This window comes from Onychomys torridus, chromosome 5 (genome assembly GCF_903995425.1).
Source record: "Onychomys torridus chromosome 5, mOncTor1.1, whole genome shotgun sequence".
Lineage (NCBI taxonomy): Eukaryota > Metazoa > Chordata > Mammalia > Rodentia > Cricetidae > Onychomys > Onychomys torridus.
This window is the reverse complement of record NC_050447.1, coordinates 115,882,419-115,897,998: the sequence shown is the minus strand read 5'-3', so window position 1 is coordinate 115,897,998 and position 15,580 is coordinate 115,882,419. Positions and strand designations below refer to the sequence as shown.

The 15,580-nt window shown below is 42.3% G+C and overlaps 1 protein-coding gene and 1 pseudogene across 7 annotated transcripts in view; one reads left to right on the top strand and one right to left on the bottom strand.

Annotated features, from left to right (window-relative positions):
- The window catches only part of Phactr1 (phosphatase and actin regulator 1), a 461,344-nt gene that overhangs the window by 418,616 nt on the left and 27,148 nt on the right, over positions 1–15,580 (bottom strand). For all 7 annotated transcript variants that reach the window (XM_036187432.1, XM_036187436.1, XM_036187440.1 and 4 more), the window contains exon 3: positions 14,290–14,436. In XM_036187432.1, coding sequence (XP_036043325.1) covers positions 14,290–14,436 — 147 coding nt within the window. The remainder of the gene's footprint in view (positions 1–14,289; positions 14,437–15,580) is intronic.
- On the top strand, positions 9,393–9,562 carry LOC118584965 (annotated as a pseudogene).

The window sequence follows — 15,580 nt, the reverse complement described above, 5'->3', positions numbered from 1 at the left end:
TCTGATGGTCAGCATTCACATATGCAATTTTTTATGTTTTTCATTAAATCCTGCTTAGGGAAGAAGAAATGGACACAAAGGAGGTTCTAATCTGTGCAAATTCAGCACTTAACTGAGGTCTCTGCTTCATCTGCAGCTGCATTTACTACAAGTTAGCAGTTATTCACAAACCAAGAAAATAAGTCAAACATTTCACTGCATTGCTTAAAAACTCATGCACCCTTTAGAAATTGAAACATAATTTACAGATAATCCTTACGGAGGCCTACTGTGATGACTTTTCAGAAATTCTAATGCAACGCATGGAGGAAAGACGGGATGGATGAATTCAAGGAGCTCTTGACTTCTCATTTAAGATGGAACTTTCCAGCTTGCAAGGCTGGTATGGAAACATGGCAAATGACTAAACACATACTCAACTGAAAGCATATTCCAAACAGAGTTAATGTATTACCATGGTATTGGCCAGTGAATGTGGCAATGTTTCATAACACACTGGAATGTTGATCACCTTAAGCTTACTACTGAACAGACTGCAAAAGCAATCCACATTTGCACACATCCACAGTGTACAATTATAAAATATTTTCTACAAAAACAGCTCCAAACTGCCCATGGCACACACATAATATCCGTTTTAAAGGTGGAAAACATATTTTCATTGGATATGCTTACAAGTCATCACCCTAGCCACACCAACTTTCCATTTAAAATAATAGAAAAGCGATAATAAAATTACCTGTCACCATGCTTTTAGTTCATTCAAAGTAAATAAGTTTTGGAAGGGCAAGTTGCCAAATTAAATTAGCCCACCAAAACTGGATCCTTCAATATTTTTAGCCACACAAGAAAACAAGCGATAACATCTAGACCACATGCAGGGGTAGTTAAACAGTACCTACAGTGTGTCTACTGAATGTCACTTGTCAACTCTATGAACTATAGGGTGCTGAACTAAGAAATGTTAAACATCCAGCCTCTAACTTACAGACTGTGTGCTGATTAACACTATACTCTGTTCAAGACCAAGTTCAGGTTGCCACTATGTTGATATTTGATCGTGGTGTTGGGATAAGATGTGCATGGGCAGTTTGTGGGAACTTACCCGAGACTGCTCCATCACAGTGCTAGAAACGGAGGTGCATTCACGTGTAGAATCTATGAAATCCCCTGTCATTGTCTTTTTTCTTCTGTAGGGACCACAGAGCTCAAAAAGTTCCAAATTCCTCACTTACAAGATGTGTTGATTGAATAATCTATATGATTTCTTTCAGTTCACTACTTTCAATATTTAAATGATTTTCTTATTCAATATGAAGGGAGCCTACATCTGATAGCAGAATCAACCAAAACTTCCTCTTGGTTTGTGGTTATCCCAAGTATGTTGAAGACCAAGGATAGTCTCAAACATAGAGTGTGATTCAGATTTCAGTGTGGCTTAGTTTATAAACTTAAGTCTTTCAAAATCCTATCAAATGATATTATATTAATAATATGGTATGAATGAAAAAAGAAAATTCTGAGACAAGTAGAAGCATACTATGATTATTTCATAATATCTGCTTCACATTTCATAATATCGAAATGAACAGAATCAAAGATATGCTTATCTCTAAAGTACAGAAGATGTCATGTCTCATGTGCTTTGCAGAACATTGCATTGGGAAGCCAGGCATGGTGGCACACACCTTTAATCCCAGCACTCAGGAGGCAGAGGCAGGTGGATCTGAGTTCAAGGCCAGCCTGGTCTACAGAGGGAGTTCCAGAACAGCCAGAGCTACATAGAGAAACCCTGTCTCAAAAAAAAAAAAATCACACACACACACACACACACACACACACACACACACACACACACACTCAGGTCTGGTGGGACAGCACCGTTATCCCAGCTACTTAAAAGGCAAGTGGATCATATGTTCAAGGACATAGTCTGAATTCAAGGCAGCTTGAGCAACTTAGACCCAGACCCCATCTCAAAATACAAATTAAAAAGAGGATTAGGGATGTCTCATGGTAGAGCACTTGCCTAGAATGCATGGTTGGGGAGGGGGCAGGAACTGTGATCCTCCTTACTGTCTAGGGAATCACTGGGGAAGAGACAAATTAGTATTATCTTTCCCACAACTTTTAGGAGTGAAATAAAAATGATGTGGAGACTATCAGCTCTGTGAACCCTTCCTGGAGAAAGAGAGGAATGGAAGAGTTGCATACATCATCCCACAGAGGCCTGACTGGCTTGTGGGTAGCTAGAAGATAGGTTTGTTTCCTTGCTCTACAGCCCTACAGCTCTACAGCTTCCACCTAAGATACTGTTAGAGGAGGAGTTAGGCAGGATCGATGGGGACCCCTATAGATGTTACTAAATGATGAAGAGAAATCCAACAGTCTGTTGGGAGGATGGAGTGCTTACCACTTGGTTGTGGTTCTCATCCATTCCTTCACTTGACGAACACTTCTGAGTATTGATTACAGCAAGAGCCTCCTGCCAGCTGCAAGCATTTAAGGCAGAACAAGACAGATATGGCCCCTTCTCTCAGAAAACAAAATGCCTCTTTTCCTGGATGTTAAATCTACTTATGGATTCCATTGTTGATGGAGGTGTGAAACACTATTAAATAGATAATATGACTATTAAATGAAACGTCAGAATAAAGATAAGTCAACTTTCCTTTTCCTAAAAATTGTCTACATTTTTATATAGACTCTTGATAGACTAAGACACAGCATCAAGGTTTTATGCCACTAAGATAAATCATGTCTATTTCCTCCTAGATTCACAGGAAAGGTGCTTACTGAGCGCCTATTGTGCTGGTTCCTCGATTTATATCTCCCTTTTAGGCAATTTTAATAATTCATATATATATAAAATACGATTACATATACTACAATGTATATATTATAGGTAATATTAAATATAACATATTATATACTATTGTATATAATAAATAATATATAATATAGCCTAACATATAATGTATATAATATATTACATACATAATAGGTAAGCAAGCTGAAATTCAAAAAGATAACAATCTTGCCCCCAAATTTCCCAGTAGTGTCAGAATTCAAATATGTATCTGTGATGTAAATCCACTGTGACCTTTCTGTACTGTGACACTTTCCTTGGTTATCAGGTGTCCAGACCATTGTTCACCACTACCTGACTACAGCAACTCCTGAATGAACCAAGAGTTCCTAGACCCTCTTGTATGAAGAAATGAGGTCTGGTCTGGTATTCACGACCCTCCTGTATACATCTGCTCCCAGCCACACCACCTCTAGACTTTCACCACAGCAAGGAATCTTACTCTAGAATGAGACAAGACCAGGGGCAGTATAAGGGAAGTTACCACAACATAAGGCCTATACAGTGCTCTGCTACTAGAGAGAAAATGAACTGAGCCTCAAGAACCGATTTGCAGAAACTAGACTGAGGGAGAAGATGAACATTTTTATGGACTTCTATGACTCACACACTTGTTTTCCTGCAACTCACCAAAGAGCAAGCATGGGAAAAATGAGACCAGTTAGAATTTAGGAGAGACACTTCAGTGCACTGAAGTTTCATTGTGACTACTGGACTGTATTTGATCTTCACAGAGACTGATGGAGGAAAGTGCTTTAAAAACCAAGAAGAACATTGCAGCAGCCTTGATACAGCTTGATGTCACTGAATGCATTTGCTCAATGGCCACAAATGCACACATTGTCAATCGGTATTCTAGTACCCATTCATGCTTTCATTTCCCCAAGTTCCGGGTGAGGAAAACTTTCCCTTGAACACTAATGTCTGTCCTGTGCTTTGTCTCCTTCTGTGCCTTATTATAACCTATGTGGTTTCTTTTCAGAACCAGTACCTCCATTTTGACACTATGTGGAGGATGATGCTTAGCAATAAAGTAATTATACATTCCAGATTGGAATCTGGTATCATGTGAAAAGGAATTACTTCTTTTGCAATTGGACCTCCCCCCCAGCATTCTGTTTGGTAATATTAATGAACCATGTGCTTAATGGCTATTCTTGCTTTCCTTTGAGCAATTCCACACCAAAGATCATAACCAAGTACAGTGATGGCTGGATTGAAATTAAACTATCAACCAATATTTTTGAATGAATCATGGACAAGTGTGTACAAATAAGTCAGTGTGATATTGACATTATATTCCTATTTCTATCCAGTTTGTTTATGGTTATGTTAGGGCATGCCACCTATTATAAATGAAGTAAGGAGCAAGGGAAAACTAAAATTGTACCTGATAAAATGGTTATGTCAGACATGTCAGCACTGGCTAACTTCAGTCAGCATTCTGTTCTGTCTCACTATTTCCACTTCACTGGTTTAGTGAGTGGGCTCAGAGAGGCTCCAGGACACAGACCCTGGTTCCTATAACTCTGCTCACTTGTTCTTATAATTAGGTGATGAAAGGGCTCTGCAGATGCAATGCTTCTTTATGAGGAGGCTTTAGAACAGAATTTGTTCAGACAGATCATATTATGTGAGTTATAACCCAGAGGCCAGCAGAGGGCGTTAAAAGATGGCTTGAGCATCCTTTGACCTGACCTGGTATTATTTTTATAGATGTTCCAGTTGGTCTTAGATTTAATGCATGCTCCATTTCTTTAGCTGCTATTCTATCAACCAAGTAGGAGGTGTGGATTCGGATTTTGATAAACAAGAAAAATATGAGAAAAATCTTCTGTTTCTAGAAACTGAAATGTCCTCAAGCTTCCTGAGAAAACATACCATATGACTTTTAGTTGCAAATGCATGAGTCAAATTTGCAGCACAAAGAATCTTCAGACCATCAAGAGGGCCAAGCAAGCATCCTTTACAGCTACTGCTGGCAAGCCTGTTTGCACAGCGGGTTTTGTGGTGAGAACTGAGTGGAATGTGGAGTACAGGGGCCACCTTTGGCTAAACTTCACAAACCGCATTAATGATTTATTATTGCATATGGACAATAAGCTCCTTTCATGAGAGGGCAAAGGAAAACTATCTTGGGCATTTTAGCACTTGAAAAATGAGGCAACCACTGAGCGATCTTGCATAATTTGAAGAACACACTGAGCACCTAGTGTCCTTAAAATTATTGACTAAATGTCTTCCATATTAAATATAGTAAAATACATGTATGAAATCATGTGGCATGATTAGCTGTATGCAATAGGGAATAAGTGATAAACTGGATTTTGGTGTGTTCTGCATTATATAGCATAGCTTTGGCCCCAGACAATTTGCTGAAAATGTTTACTTGTTCTATGAATGAGATCCGTACTTTGGGAGAAAGAGCCTTGGAAGTGTACAGCCCCAAATAAATGAATGCGACTCCAGTCACTCACACTTTTCTTTCCGCCTGTTCTATTTCAATTGAACAGCTTTAACAACGAGAAATTGTTTCTAGCACTGCTGTTTTGCACACAGGGCAACTCGGTTCTAAGCACAGCTGCTGACAGAAGTCCCTTTTCTACTGGAGAAGTGGCTGAGCTGGATCCAGCCAGCTCTGTGATCAGTCTATAACAAGGCTCCTGCTGCAAGGCAGTGCAAGCGAGGTCTGGAGTAAATGCAGGGCAGCTGGCTCCACAGCTGTGCAAACTGTAATTCCATGGTGTGAGTGGGAGGAAATGAACAGCCCTAGACTTCCGCGCATCCACAGGGGACATTTAAGTCTCTCTCTCTCTCTCTCTCTCTCTCTCTCTCTCTCTCTCTCTCTCTCTCAGAAATAAAGGTTTTGCTTTGAAACTTCTGCTTATGTCTTTGTAAGGCTAAAACAAATAATTAGGGCATTAGTTGGGGGAAGAGAGAAGGAGAGGGGAAGAAGAGAGGACAGGAGGTCATAGAAGGAGTGCTAGCAGGTTATTTGGTTGTCTGGTACCCAGCAAGGTCAGTGCCCCTTGTGGCTTTCCCTATGGTTCTAGGGTGGGATACAGGTGCTTTCAGGTTTCTTCTTGAGCATCCCCTTCACGTGGGAAGGTCAGGACAGCAATGAGAAGTCAGAAGAACTCTGAAGTCCGAAAGCACTTGTAAAACTCAAGCACTGTGTCTTGTAGTGAGAAGGAGATTCTATGGAGACCACACTCTACACAGGAAGAACTGACAGCAGATGTGTGAACGTGACTTCAGTTGATACAATGGTAAATGTGTTCAGCCCTTGGGACTGCTAGAGGTGGAATTTATGGTTTGGCCCTGGCAAAAGCAACACCTTAGGGGGCTTAGTTTATCTTCCAGTCTTTGTTCCTATGTCTTACTTTGCCAGAGGTAGAAAATGAAAGCTGTCCCAGTCTCCCAGACCACATGTGTTTCTGTCCATCATCTAGCAATTTACTATGGGAAAGGAGTCTCAATCTTGCTTTCCAAAGGGACAAAGACAATTAGGAGATTGTTATATAGGTTCAGAATGTGATACAAACCATATGCAGGGGTTTGGGCTTTGGGAAACAGCAATTGTGTAAATCATCACAGAACTTCGTGTCCATCAAAAAAGATAAGACATTCCCCTTAACTACCCAAAGGTAAGATGTTATGCTTTTTAGAAAATCTCTCTCTCTCTCTCTCTCTCTCTCTCTCTCTCTCTCTCTCTCTCTGTGTGTGTGTGTGTGTGTGTGTGTGTGTGTGTGTGTGTGTGTGTGTAAAATGTCAGAGGGTGTCATCATTGCCTTCCACCTTGGCTGAGACAAGGTCTCTCTCTCTATTTGCCTCTGTATATTCTGGCTAAGTTGCCCATGAACTTCTCAGGATTCTCCTGTCTCTGCTTTCCATATGGCTGGAGAAGTTCTGGGATTACAGATGTGTGGTGGGGATCATATGGTGGGGGGATGGTTGTGGTGGTACTTGTGCTGATGGTGGTGGAAGTAATGGTTGGGAGGCAGGAGTACCTTAGAGAGATGGATGGAAGACACAGCAGAAGAGAGAAAGCAGGAGAGTGCTCCTTCTCCACTTGTGATAACAAACACTCACAGTGTGCCAAGCATTACTCTGGGTTTCAGACTCATTAAATTATTGGGTCTTCAAAATAAACCTCCATCAATTCTATTTTACAGAGAACCCAGAGGATTGAAGGAGGGGAAAATGAGATGCCTCACAAAAGATGGCACAGCGGGTGGCCAAGTGGGAAGCAGAAGCCAGGAAGTCTCCAGATTCTGTTCTTTTAAGCAGAGCACCATCGTTGATGAAGAAGGCCCCCCTCACCGTCCTTATTTCCACTCTTGCCGGGGATCATAAACTATATTTTGTGTATTGATGCTATAATGACAAATACATTTTATGGTCTTATTTGTTCATTGTTGTTTTCAACTTTAAAAGAAATTACAATGTCTCTGTGGGCTTCTAAAAATATCTCTTCCCCCGCCCCCCACCTGTGCCTGTGGTACCTGAGGGCTACACCAGTCCTGACTTCATAGTCCTTTTTTCTATTCTCTTGATTCAGTCTGGATAAGAGAAGAAAATTTACCTCACTCTCGACCATTCAGAAGAATCAAGTGCTGCTCTTTGCAAATATTCCAGATTCAGAAAAAAATCCCACAGAAAGCCAACATTTAAGTAATATTTATCAAATTGTGAGTTGTAAAGTCTTTTGAATGGATTGTAACCAGTCGTTTTATAATTAAAACATATTAGATTGGCACAGAGCAGGAGGTATAGGCTAGAACCGTACAGAAAGTATCCGAGTGTACTTAACAGATATAAGTATATGTGTGAGTCCAGCAGGGTGAAGTGAAGTGCATTTCTTACAGTGAGTCTCAGCTGCAGTTCTGTCTTGTAATGCTGATTTAGGATACGCTCCTATGCACATTTCTTTATGTCCTTCAGCTATATTCAGTTTTAAATGGGACCTCTGGAAAGAGTTGGCAGTGCTAGTTTACCCTTTGGGGTTAATCATGACCTTTCAGAACATAGAGTTTGATGCTACATCTCATGATCTAAATTCCAGTTCTTGGCTGTAGTGCGTTCACTATGTTATAACATCTGTATGACCTAGTTTACATGTACACACAGGAATAATGCCAGTCTCCTAGAGTCATTGTGAGTCATGAATGGGCAAATGCCTATAAAATCCTCAATACAGCTGTTAGTAAATGCTGTCTATCTAGTATGTGCTCTGTATGTGGTTATAACTATTGACTTCTATGCATAACCTCATTTGAATTAGACACTTGTATAGTTGCTTGTTTGATATCTCCACTTAGATGTTTAGCAAACATCTCACACTTGGCAACTCTTTCTTGGAACTCTGCCATTCTGCTAACCCCAGCAGGCTCTTCCACCCTCACTACTCAGGTCAAGCCTCTGAAACACCTCAGGCTCTTCTCTCCTCACACTGCACATTGATCCATCAAAGAAGCCCATTGAGCAGACAAGCAGCTGTAAGTGGAGTCTGTGGTGTTGACTGCACCATGCTGGCAACTCACCTTTCCTGTTACCATAGTGTCCAAACTAGCTTTCTAACTTCCTCACTGTGCATGACTAGATCCCATTCCTTCTGGAATCTCCTCTCTCATTCATCTCCTTCATTCAGTCCTCTCTAGCAGCACTGGGATACTTTGTATACCTGGAATATTCTAGCCTGAGGCCTTTTCTCTGTCTTCCCTCAACTCTCTCCCTACTCCATAATGTTTATTCTTCTACTGTACCTGAATTAAAGAACTTGAATGAAGTCCCTTCTTCTCCTCACTGCCAGTCTTACAGTCTACCATGTGAGTAAACTCTTAGCCTGCTTTATTCATTTTGTCCTTTACTTGCATTAATTTATGAAATACTATGAGGTGTCTTTATAAATTATATACCAAATGTTAATATGAAAAAAATCTTCAGCCTAAAAGCTTCAGAGCCCGGATCTTTTTTCGAGTATGATTGATGGGGGAGGGGTGGATTTTCATTTTCAGTTTTGCACAATTAGCCGTTCAGCTGATAAAAGCACACACACGTCCAAGAGTCCGCAAGTATCTGCAGTATTTATGATACCAAGCATTGGATAAGGGACATTCCACTGTGTGTTATTGTTCAGAATCCACTTTAGAACCTAAAATTCAAGAGAATAAGATACTATTTATTTCTTTTCACCACGAGGTTTCTCAGTGTCTGAAAAGTCTCTGATCCATAGTTACCTGCTCAGTTAACATTGCTAATGGAATGAATATCATTAAGTCAGTGTGAATAAAGGGCCTAGGTGGCATATGGGAGAAATGTATGAGTAATAGAGAGTAATAAAGCTCTTCCTGTACCTTTGATTAAACCATAATTTTAACATTAAACTAACATGTAATTTGGTTGGTTGAAATGCAGAGATAATAGGGCTTTGTTCAAAATAATTTACACACACACACACACACACACACACACACACACACACACCATGTCTATAGTCATAGCCCAGCTAATTTAGCATCAGATCACTTCTCGGCCTTTTGGCTAAGATCAAGTGTAGTATCATAATTTAGCATCAGAGATTGTGTAGATGATTAGTGGCTTGGGGTACCTAAATGGGGTGAGAAAAGAACAATAGGAAACTTGCAATTTTTTCACAGCTCTTTCATTCATATATATTAAAGAGGTACTATTGTGAGATCATTCCTGTTGCCTTTTGGAAACCCATGCAGAAAGTTGAAGACTTATAGATCAAAGAATCCTAAATGTCAACATGGTACTCTTCCCCTCTAAAGTCACATCCCTTTCCAAAGTGGCTGGGCACATGATGAAACAAAACACAATGGTGCCAGAGCCTCCTTTGTCTCATACACCGAGAAGCACCTGGCTCCAGTAGTTCCCCTCAGGCTTTACTTCGTTCACATAACACCCTGGCTGTACTGTATTTTTCTTGCTTTACTTCAGTAAGTTGAGGAAAGAAAATGTTAGCCTTACAAATTATTTTTAGCTTCCACTTAAATATTAAGTATACTATTTCATTTGCACACTAAACAGTGATCAAAATGAAGTTATGTAGAGCAAAGAGTAACTCTACAGGTCACTCTGAAAAATGGTCTGCTTTAATAGTAAACGGTATCTGTTAAAAAAATGCATTGATATACAACTGTTGTAGCTCATTTGTTTCTGACAGCTCATGTGTCAATGGAGGAAAAAAAAGATGTTTTGTAGTTCGTGGCCAGGAAAGTGCCTGTGGATTTCAAAACTTTATATTGAGGGTGTGCCTGCCATGTGACTTGTCTGTGCATAGATTTACCTTCCCTAGTTATCTAAAAAGATAAAAGAAAAACATACATCTTGCATAGTATTCAACTTTAATTATGAAGAAGAGGTTACAAGTCTTGGATGTAGCTGACCCACCCACTCTTAAGGTATCCCAACCCAAGCCAGTTATGACTCCTTTTATCCTGTGGACCCGAAAGAGTGGAAGAGACCAGTGGAAGTCAGAAACGTTTACCCCTCAGTATGATCAGGGACAAAAGCAGAGCCTAGTCCTGTGAAGGATATAAGCATGCTGAGGTTGACCATGCTATTCATTTAAAATACCCAGAGATAAAAAGCAATTCTGAAGTGTCAATGAAGAGCTCACCTCCTGGGGCTGGAGAGAAAGAGATTGTTGTGCATAAGCACGCAGACCTGGGTTCATATTAGCACCAAGATAAGAAGTATGGTTGCATGTTCACTTGTAAGACCAAAGCTATGAGGGTTGGGGAGTGGTTAGATGATCTTGGAGCTAGGTGGCTACAAGCCTAGATTCACTAATCCTATCTTGAAGGACTAAGGTGGAGAGTGATGAGGTCACTCAATGTCCTCTGGCCTCTTCACATGCACCTTTACATATGCATGTATGTGTGTAAAACACACACACACAACATATCTTCTTATGTGTCACATATTATGTGGGGGAGTGGGTTAGATGATCTAAAATTAACCATAAGGAAGCTAGAATTTTGTACTTGACATCTCTTTAAGATATTTTATACATACTTCAATTATTTTCCATCACATAACACCTTCATTCACTTCAGTGCATAATTATATAGAACTTCAGTTTTAGTGTTACTTTCATACCAAATATTCTATATCATATAATATACAGGTAAGTGGAGGGCACATAAGGATGGTGCCTGCCTCTTCAATTCAGTGAGTAAATGATTTCATAAGGCAAGAAGATGAATTCTCTCAAGCTAAAGGATAGTGATGTTCATTACTGCTACTGACAGGGCAAACCCTCTCCCTGTTATACAATATCCTTTCAACAATTTGAACTTCTTAGGGAAAATAAGCAACCCTCCTCCTGCACTGTCCAAAATAAGACCTGATGTCTAAATGCCCTACAGTGATACTTCAAATTCTTTAGCACTGACATTATCTTTAGCAAGCATCCATCTATCAATGCTTGTAACTCTGAAATGTTGAACAGTAGCTTAAAACCCAGGAAGGGCCATTTGGGTTAAATAAAGGACATGGCTCAGAAAATTTCTATTCTCTCTCAGTCTAGACACAACTGAAGTTGGTATTTTGACATAGCTGTGAAAGATCTATGCTTTAATACTCTTATCTAATTGCTGTGAGGGTGTAGGTGAAGAAGTATATCTTGCACTCAACCTTGGACTTGTTTCCAAAATGATCTTCTTAAGTTCTGTCAGGGACAGGGTATAGTTGAAAGAATGCTAAAGTATTTGATTAGTTTTCAAAATATCCAGTCCTATTTATCCAGCAATTATATGGGTTAGTGGAAGGAGTTTGTATCCAAAATGAATTCATGATCAACAAGAAAAATGAATACATGTGTGTAAGTATCTCCTTCGAGCATTGTAAAATGTGTAAAATATTAAAGATGGACTTACACACAATGAGTGGGTTTGGGGAGGCAACTAATTGACAGAAGTACTCTAAAAGGATGAGAATTTATTCAGAAATAACAAAGACTAACTTTGTGTTTGGGGGAAGGAGGAAAGAACAGAGGAGTGCTTGCTGGACTAGTTGTTTATAAACTGCTGTTAAGAGGCAAATCTTGCTAGGCCCAGATTATACAATTTATTGAGAGTGCGCAGGCTCCCCTGTTCAGCAGCCCTGATAACGACACTAATAGCTTAATTACAGCTTTCTGCTTAAGGAGATAAACAAGGCTGTTTGCTTTGTCTCTTCCTTTAAATCAGGGGTTACAATTACTTTTAAACACAGTAGAAAGGCACATCTGTGAGTGAATCTACTTTGTTGAGAAAGCAACCAGAAACCAGCTGGAAAATAAAGAAAGCCCCAGGAGTGAACAGGCAGTCTAACATGAGAGAGGGAGAGGGGAAAAAAGTCCTATTGAGCATGGAGCGGTAGACATTAGACACAGTAAACAGGCAGCAATGTGTGTGGGTGGGTGGTGGGGGCCAGGAATAGAAATGTTTTTGGAGAATGTATTTTCCCGGGATTCCCTCAGAGACATCACAGGAGCGCTCCCCTCACTGCCATCCTCCAGGCAGCCATGTCTCTGCTCCCCATCTTTCACTTCAGCACCAGGAAGCCAGGACAGCTCCTCAGCCCGCCTTTCAGCGCTGTGGCTGCTGCTAGAGGCCTTCAGCATTTTCTCTAAATGGTGTTGATCTTGTTCTCTGTACCTTTAGGGAGACACAGCGGGGGCTGGGTCCATGTCTGGCCTGTTTATTTCTAGATGAGATGAAGACATGTTATGTCCGAACCAGTCTTTTAGTTGGACTCCAGAGCAATTTAACCAGAATAAAAGATTAAGTCATTGGTTTGAATCTGGGGTTGAGTGTAATTAATTGAGTAGTCGCTGGAACTTGAGACCCTTCTTTAGTGCTTTATTCTATTACTTGGTTATAGCAGTACCAGGAAGGCAAACAATCTTTACGAACTGTACTTTAGTTCACTTTCTTTTCCACTAAGTTGAAGACACCAACAATTCCTAAAATCTTTAGTATGGGAGAACAATGTTCATCCTAAAAGAAGCACTTTCCAGTTCTTTGGAAGACCTCTCAGAAACATGTGCTGGACCTGGAAGGTACTATTAACTACCACAGCATGCCACAATGACCAAACCTCCACACTGAAGGTTTCTCCCTTCCAATTACAAAGCCAGGGACAACCATTTAGGAAGTGACCACATACACATCCTTTGAAGAGTCAAATCACTAAGAAGAAAACATACTTTGTTTCTCTGGCCCAATCAGTTCCCAGTATTTTAGCCATTAAAAAGTTGCTGACTCAGTGAATCTCTTTCTCCAAGCAGCAGTCTTGTGTCTAAACTCTTCTCCACAGGACATCACACACTTATTCTTTGCTCCAGCACACACACACACACACACACACACACACACGTGCACAAAATGCGCTTTCAAGCACACACGCAGACACACCAGTTCAGTTCTTAATTTTTTAAAAGTGCTGTCTGATTTTTAAAACTTATTTTGAAATTGAGCCTTAAGGGAAAAGCTCCCACTCTTTCTGCCTAGAGAAGGCAGCATGGAGAGAAAGAAACACAGGTAGGGCTGGGGGTTAGGAGCCATTCAGAAGAAGTGTTCTGTGAAGTTAGTGGTGAAAACTTCTTAGGAGAGAGCAACTCCGCTGTGAGTTTGGAGTAGAAGCGGGAAAGGACAGACTGGTGTCTCTTGTTAGGTGACCCGGGGTGCCCGAGACATACACCTGAAGCATAGTGACTCTGAATCTCTGGGTCCCTTCACTTACTCTTTGCCCTCTCACCCCCATCCCACTCTCCCTTTTCACTTAATTCTATCTGGGCCACTTGGAACTCATGGAGTCCACCCAACTGCTTGCTGTATACCACGCTTTCCTCCTTACCACCAACTTGGCCTTCAGCCGCTGTTCCCGGCCAGCCCCGCCCCCTCCCCGCAGCAGTGAGGTGGTACCCTCCAGACAAAATCGCCGGCGTCTGAATGTCACCAACAAGTTCCACCCTGTAGTAACCCTGCCGGCAGCGACAGCCTCATCCAGGAAGCCCTGCCATCTCCTCCGCCCACAGCCGCGCGGCATTCCCTCCCCGCCAGTGATTCTTGGGGTCATTGTTACCACTGACACTTTCTTTTCTTCCTGGAAGGGGAAAGCCCGCGTGGGTGTCACTGGTTGGGTGTAAGGCTCTACGCGCTCCCCTCCCCCACCTCTGCAACACACACACACACACACACACACACACACACACACACACACACACACACGCCTTCCCCACGCGGGCGACACAAAGGGAGCGAGTGTGAGAGCAGGGCGCCCGCAGGGCAGGAGGGCGCAGGGAGGGGGCACCAGGGAGGGAGGGGCGGGGGCTGATCCGGCCCAGGAGGAAGGGAGGGAAGGAAGCAGGTGCCAGACACCCAGACGAAGGCGAGGGGCGTCCTTACCTGCCCCCAGGTTAAAGGAGATCCTGGCCTCTGCGAGATATGGCGTGTCGCTCTTGGAGCGGACTCTTCTGATGGGCCGCCGGTCTATGTCATCCTCCGAAGAAGCCGCCATTAATGTGGGAGGCAGGAGCAGGGTCGCCCGGCGAGCTGAGAGGAGAAGGAGATGGAGAGAGGGGGAGGGAGAGAGGCGGAAAGGGGGAGGAGAGGAGGGGAGGAGGCTCACACACATAGAAAGGGGGAGGGGAGGGGGAGGGGAGAGGAGGGGAAGAGGGCAGGAGGGGTGGGGGAGAGAGGGAAAAGGGTAAAAAAGAGGAAGAGAAATAATGAGAAAGAGAGCAGAGAAAAGGGTGAAGGGAGAGAAAGAAAACCCGTTAAGGATTGGTGGACTGGAGCAAGATCAGGTTAGCCCTGGTCTGTGCCCAGGGCTCCCCCTAACTCCTCTCCCAGCGCTGGGCCAAAGGGTCAGCGCTCTTGGCCAACACCCCGCCTCCTGCCGCAGCCCTGTTTCAGCCACTGGCACAGATAGGCTAATGCGAATAGGAAGACTCTAAAGCCAAGATGCCCAGTCAGCACTGTGCCCTCTCCCGCCAAATACACTTACTCTCCTTTCAAGCGCAGGCGGATACAGTCTCCACAACCCAGGGGACTCTCTAGCCTGAAGCTGCTGGAGGACCACAGAGGCCAGCTTTTATGCTCCCTGATGCCACTCCTGGAGCCTGTCACTCTTGTCTCATTTGCCTTGGGGTAGGACACCTACCTTTTCCAGGATAACCTCTCTGTTCTGTCCCTCCCAACCAGAAGCCCAAATAAAGTTCGAAACTGGTAATGGCTTCTTTGGAAGCTCTCTTATCTTACCCCTTACAACTTAGGGTGGGACATGGTGGGAGAGAGAGTGTGCTCAAGTTTGGTAGGCTGGGTTTTTGTAATTGATATTTTCAATGTAAACCAGGCTTATTCACAGAACGGATGGGCCTCTTCTACATTCACTAAGGTGTAGGATGCGCTTCTCTCTACATAAATACCTACTCTGTGAATCTTCGGCTTTTGCTTTCAGTCACATCTAACACAAATCACGATGTTTGCACTGGACTTCTCTTTGACACCTCTGCACCATTGTTGCTGAAGGAGAGGTAGCGATCAAAGCAGCCTGGATTCCTTTGAACGTTTGTACTGCCTGACTGTAACACTCCACAAAACACAGCAAACGAGCCAGAAGGTTTTCTGGGGGTGTGATCAGAGCCTGTTTGATACCACCACTGAAACTATTGATGGGCTAAACTCTTTTGTGTTT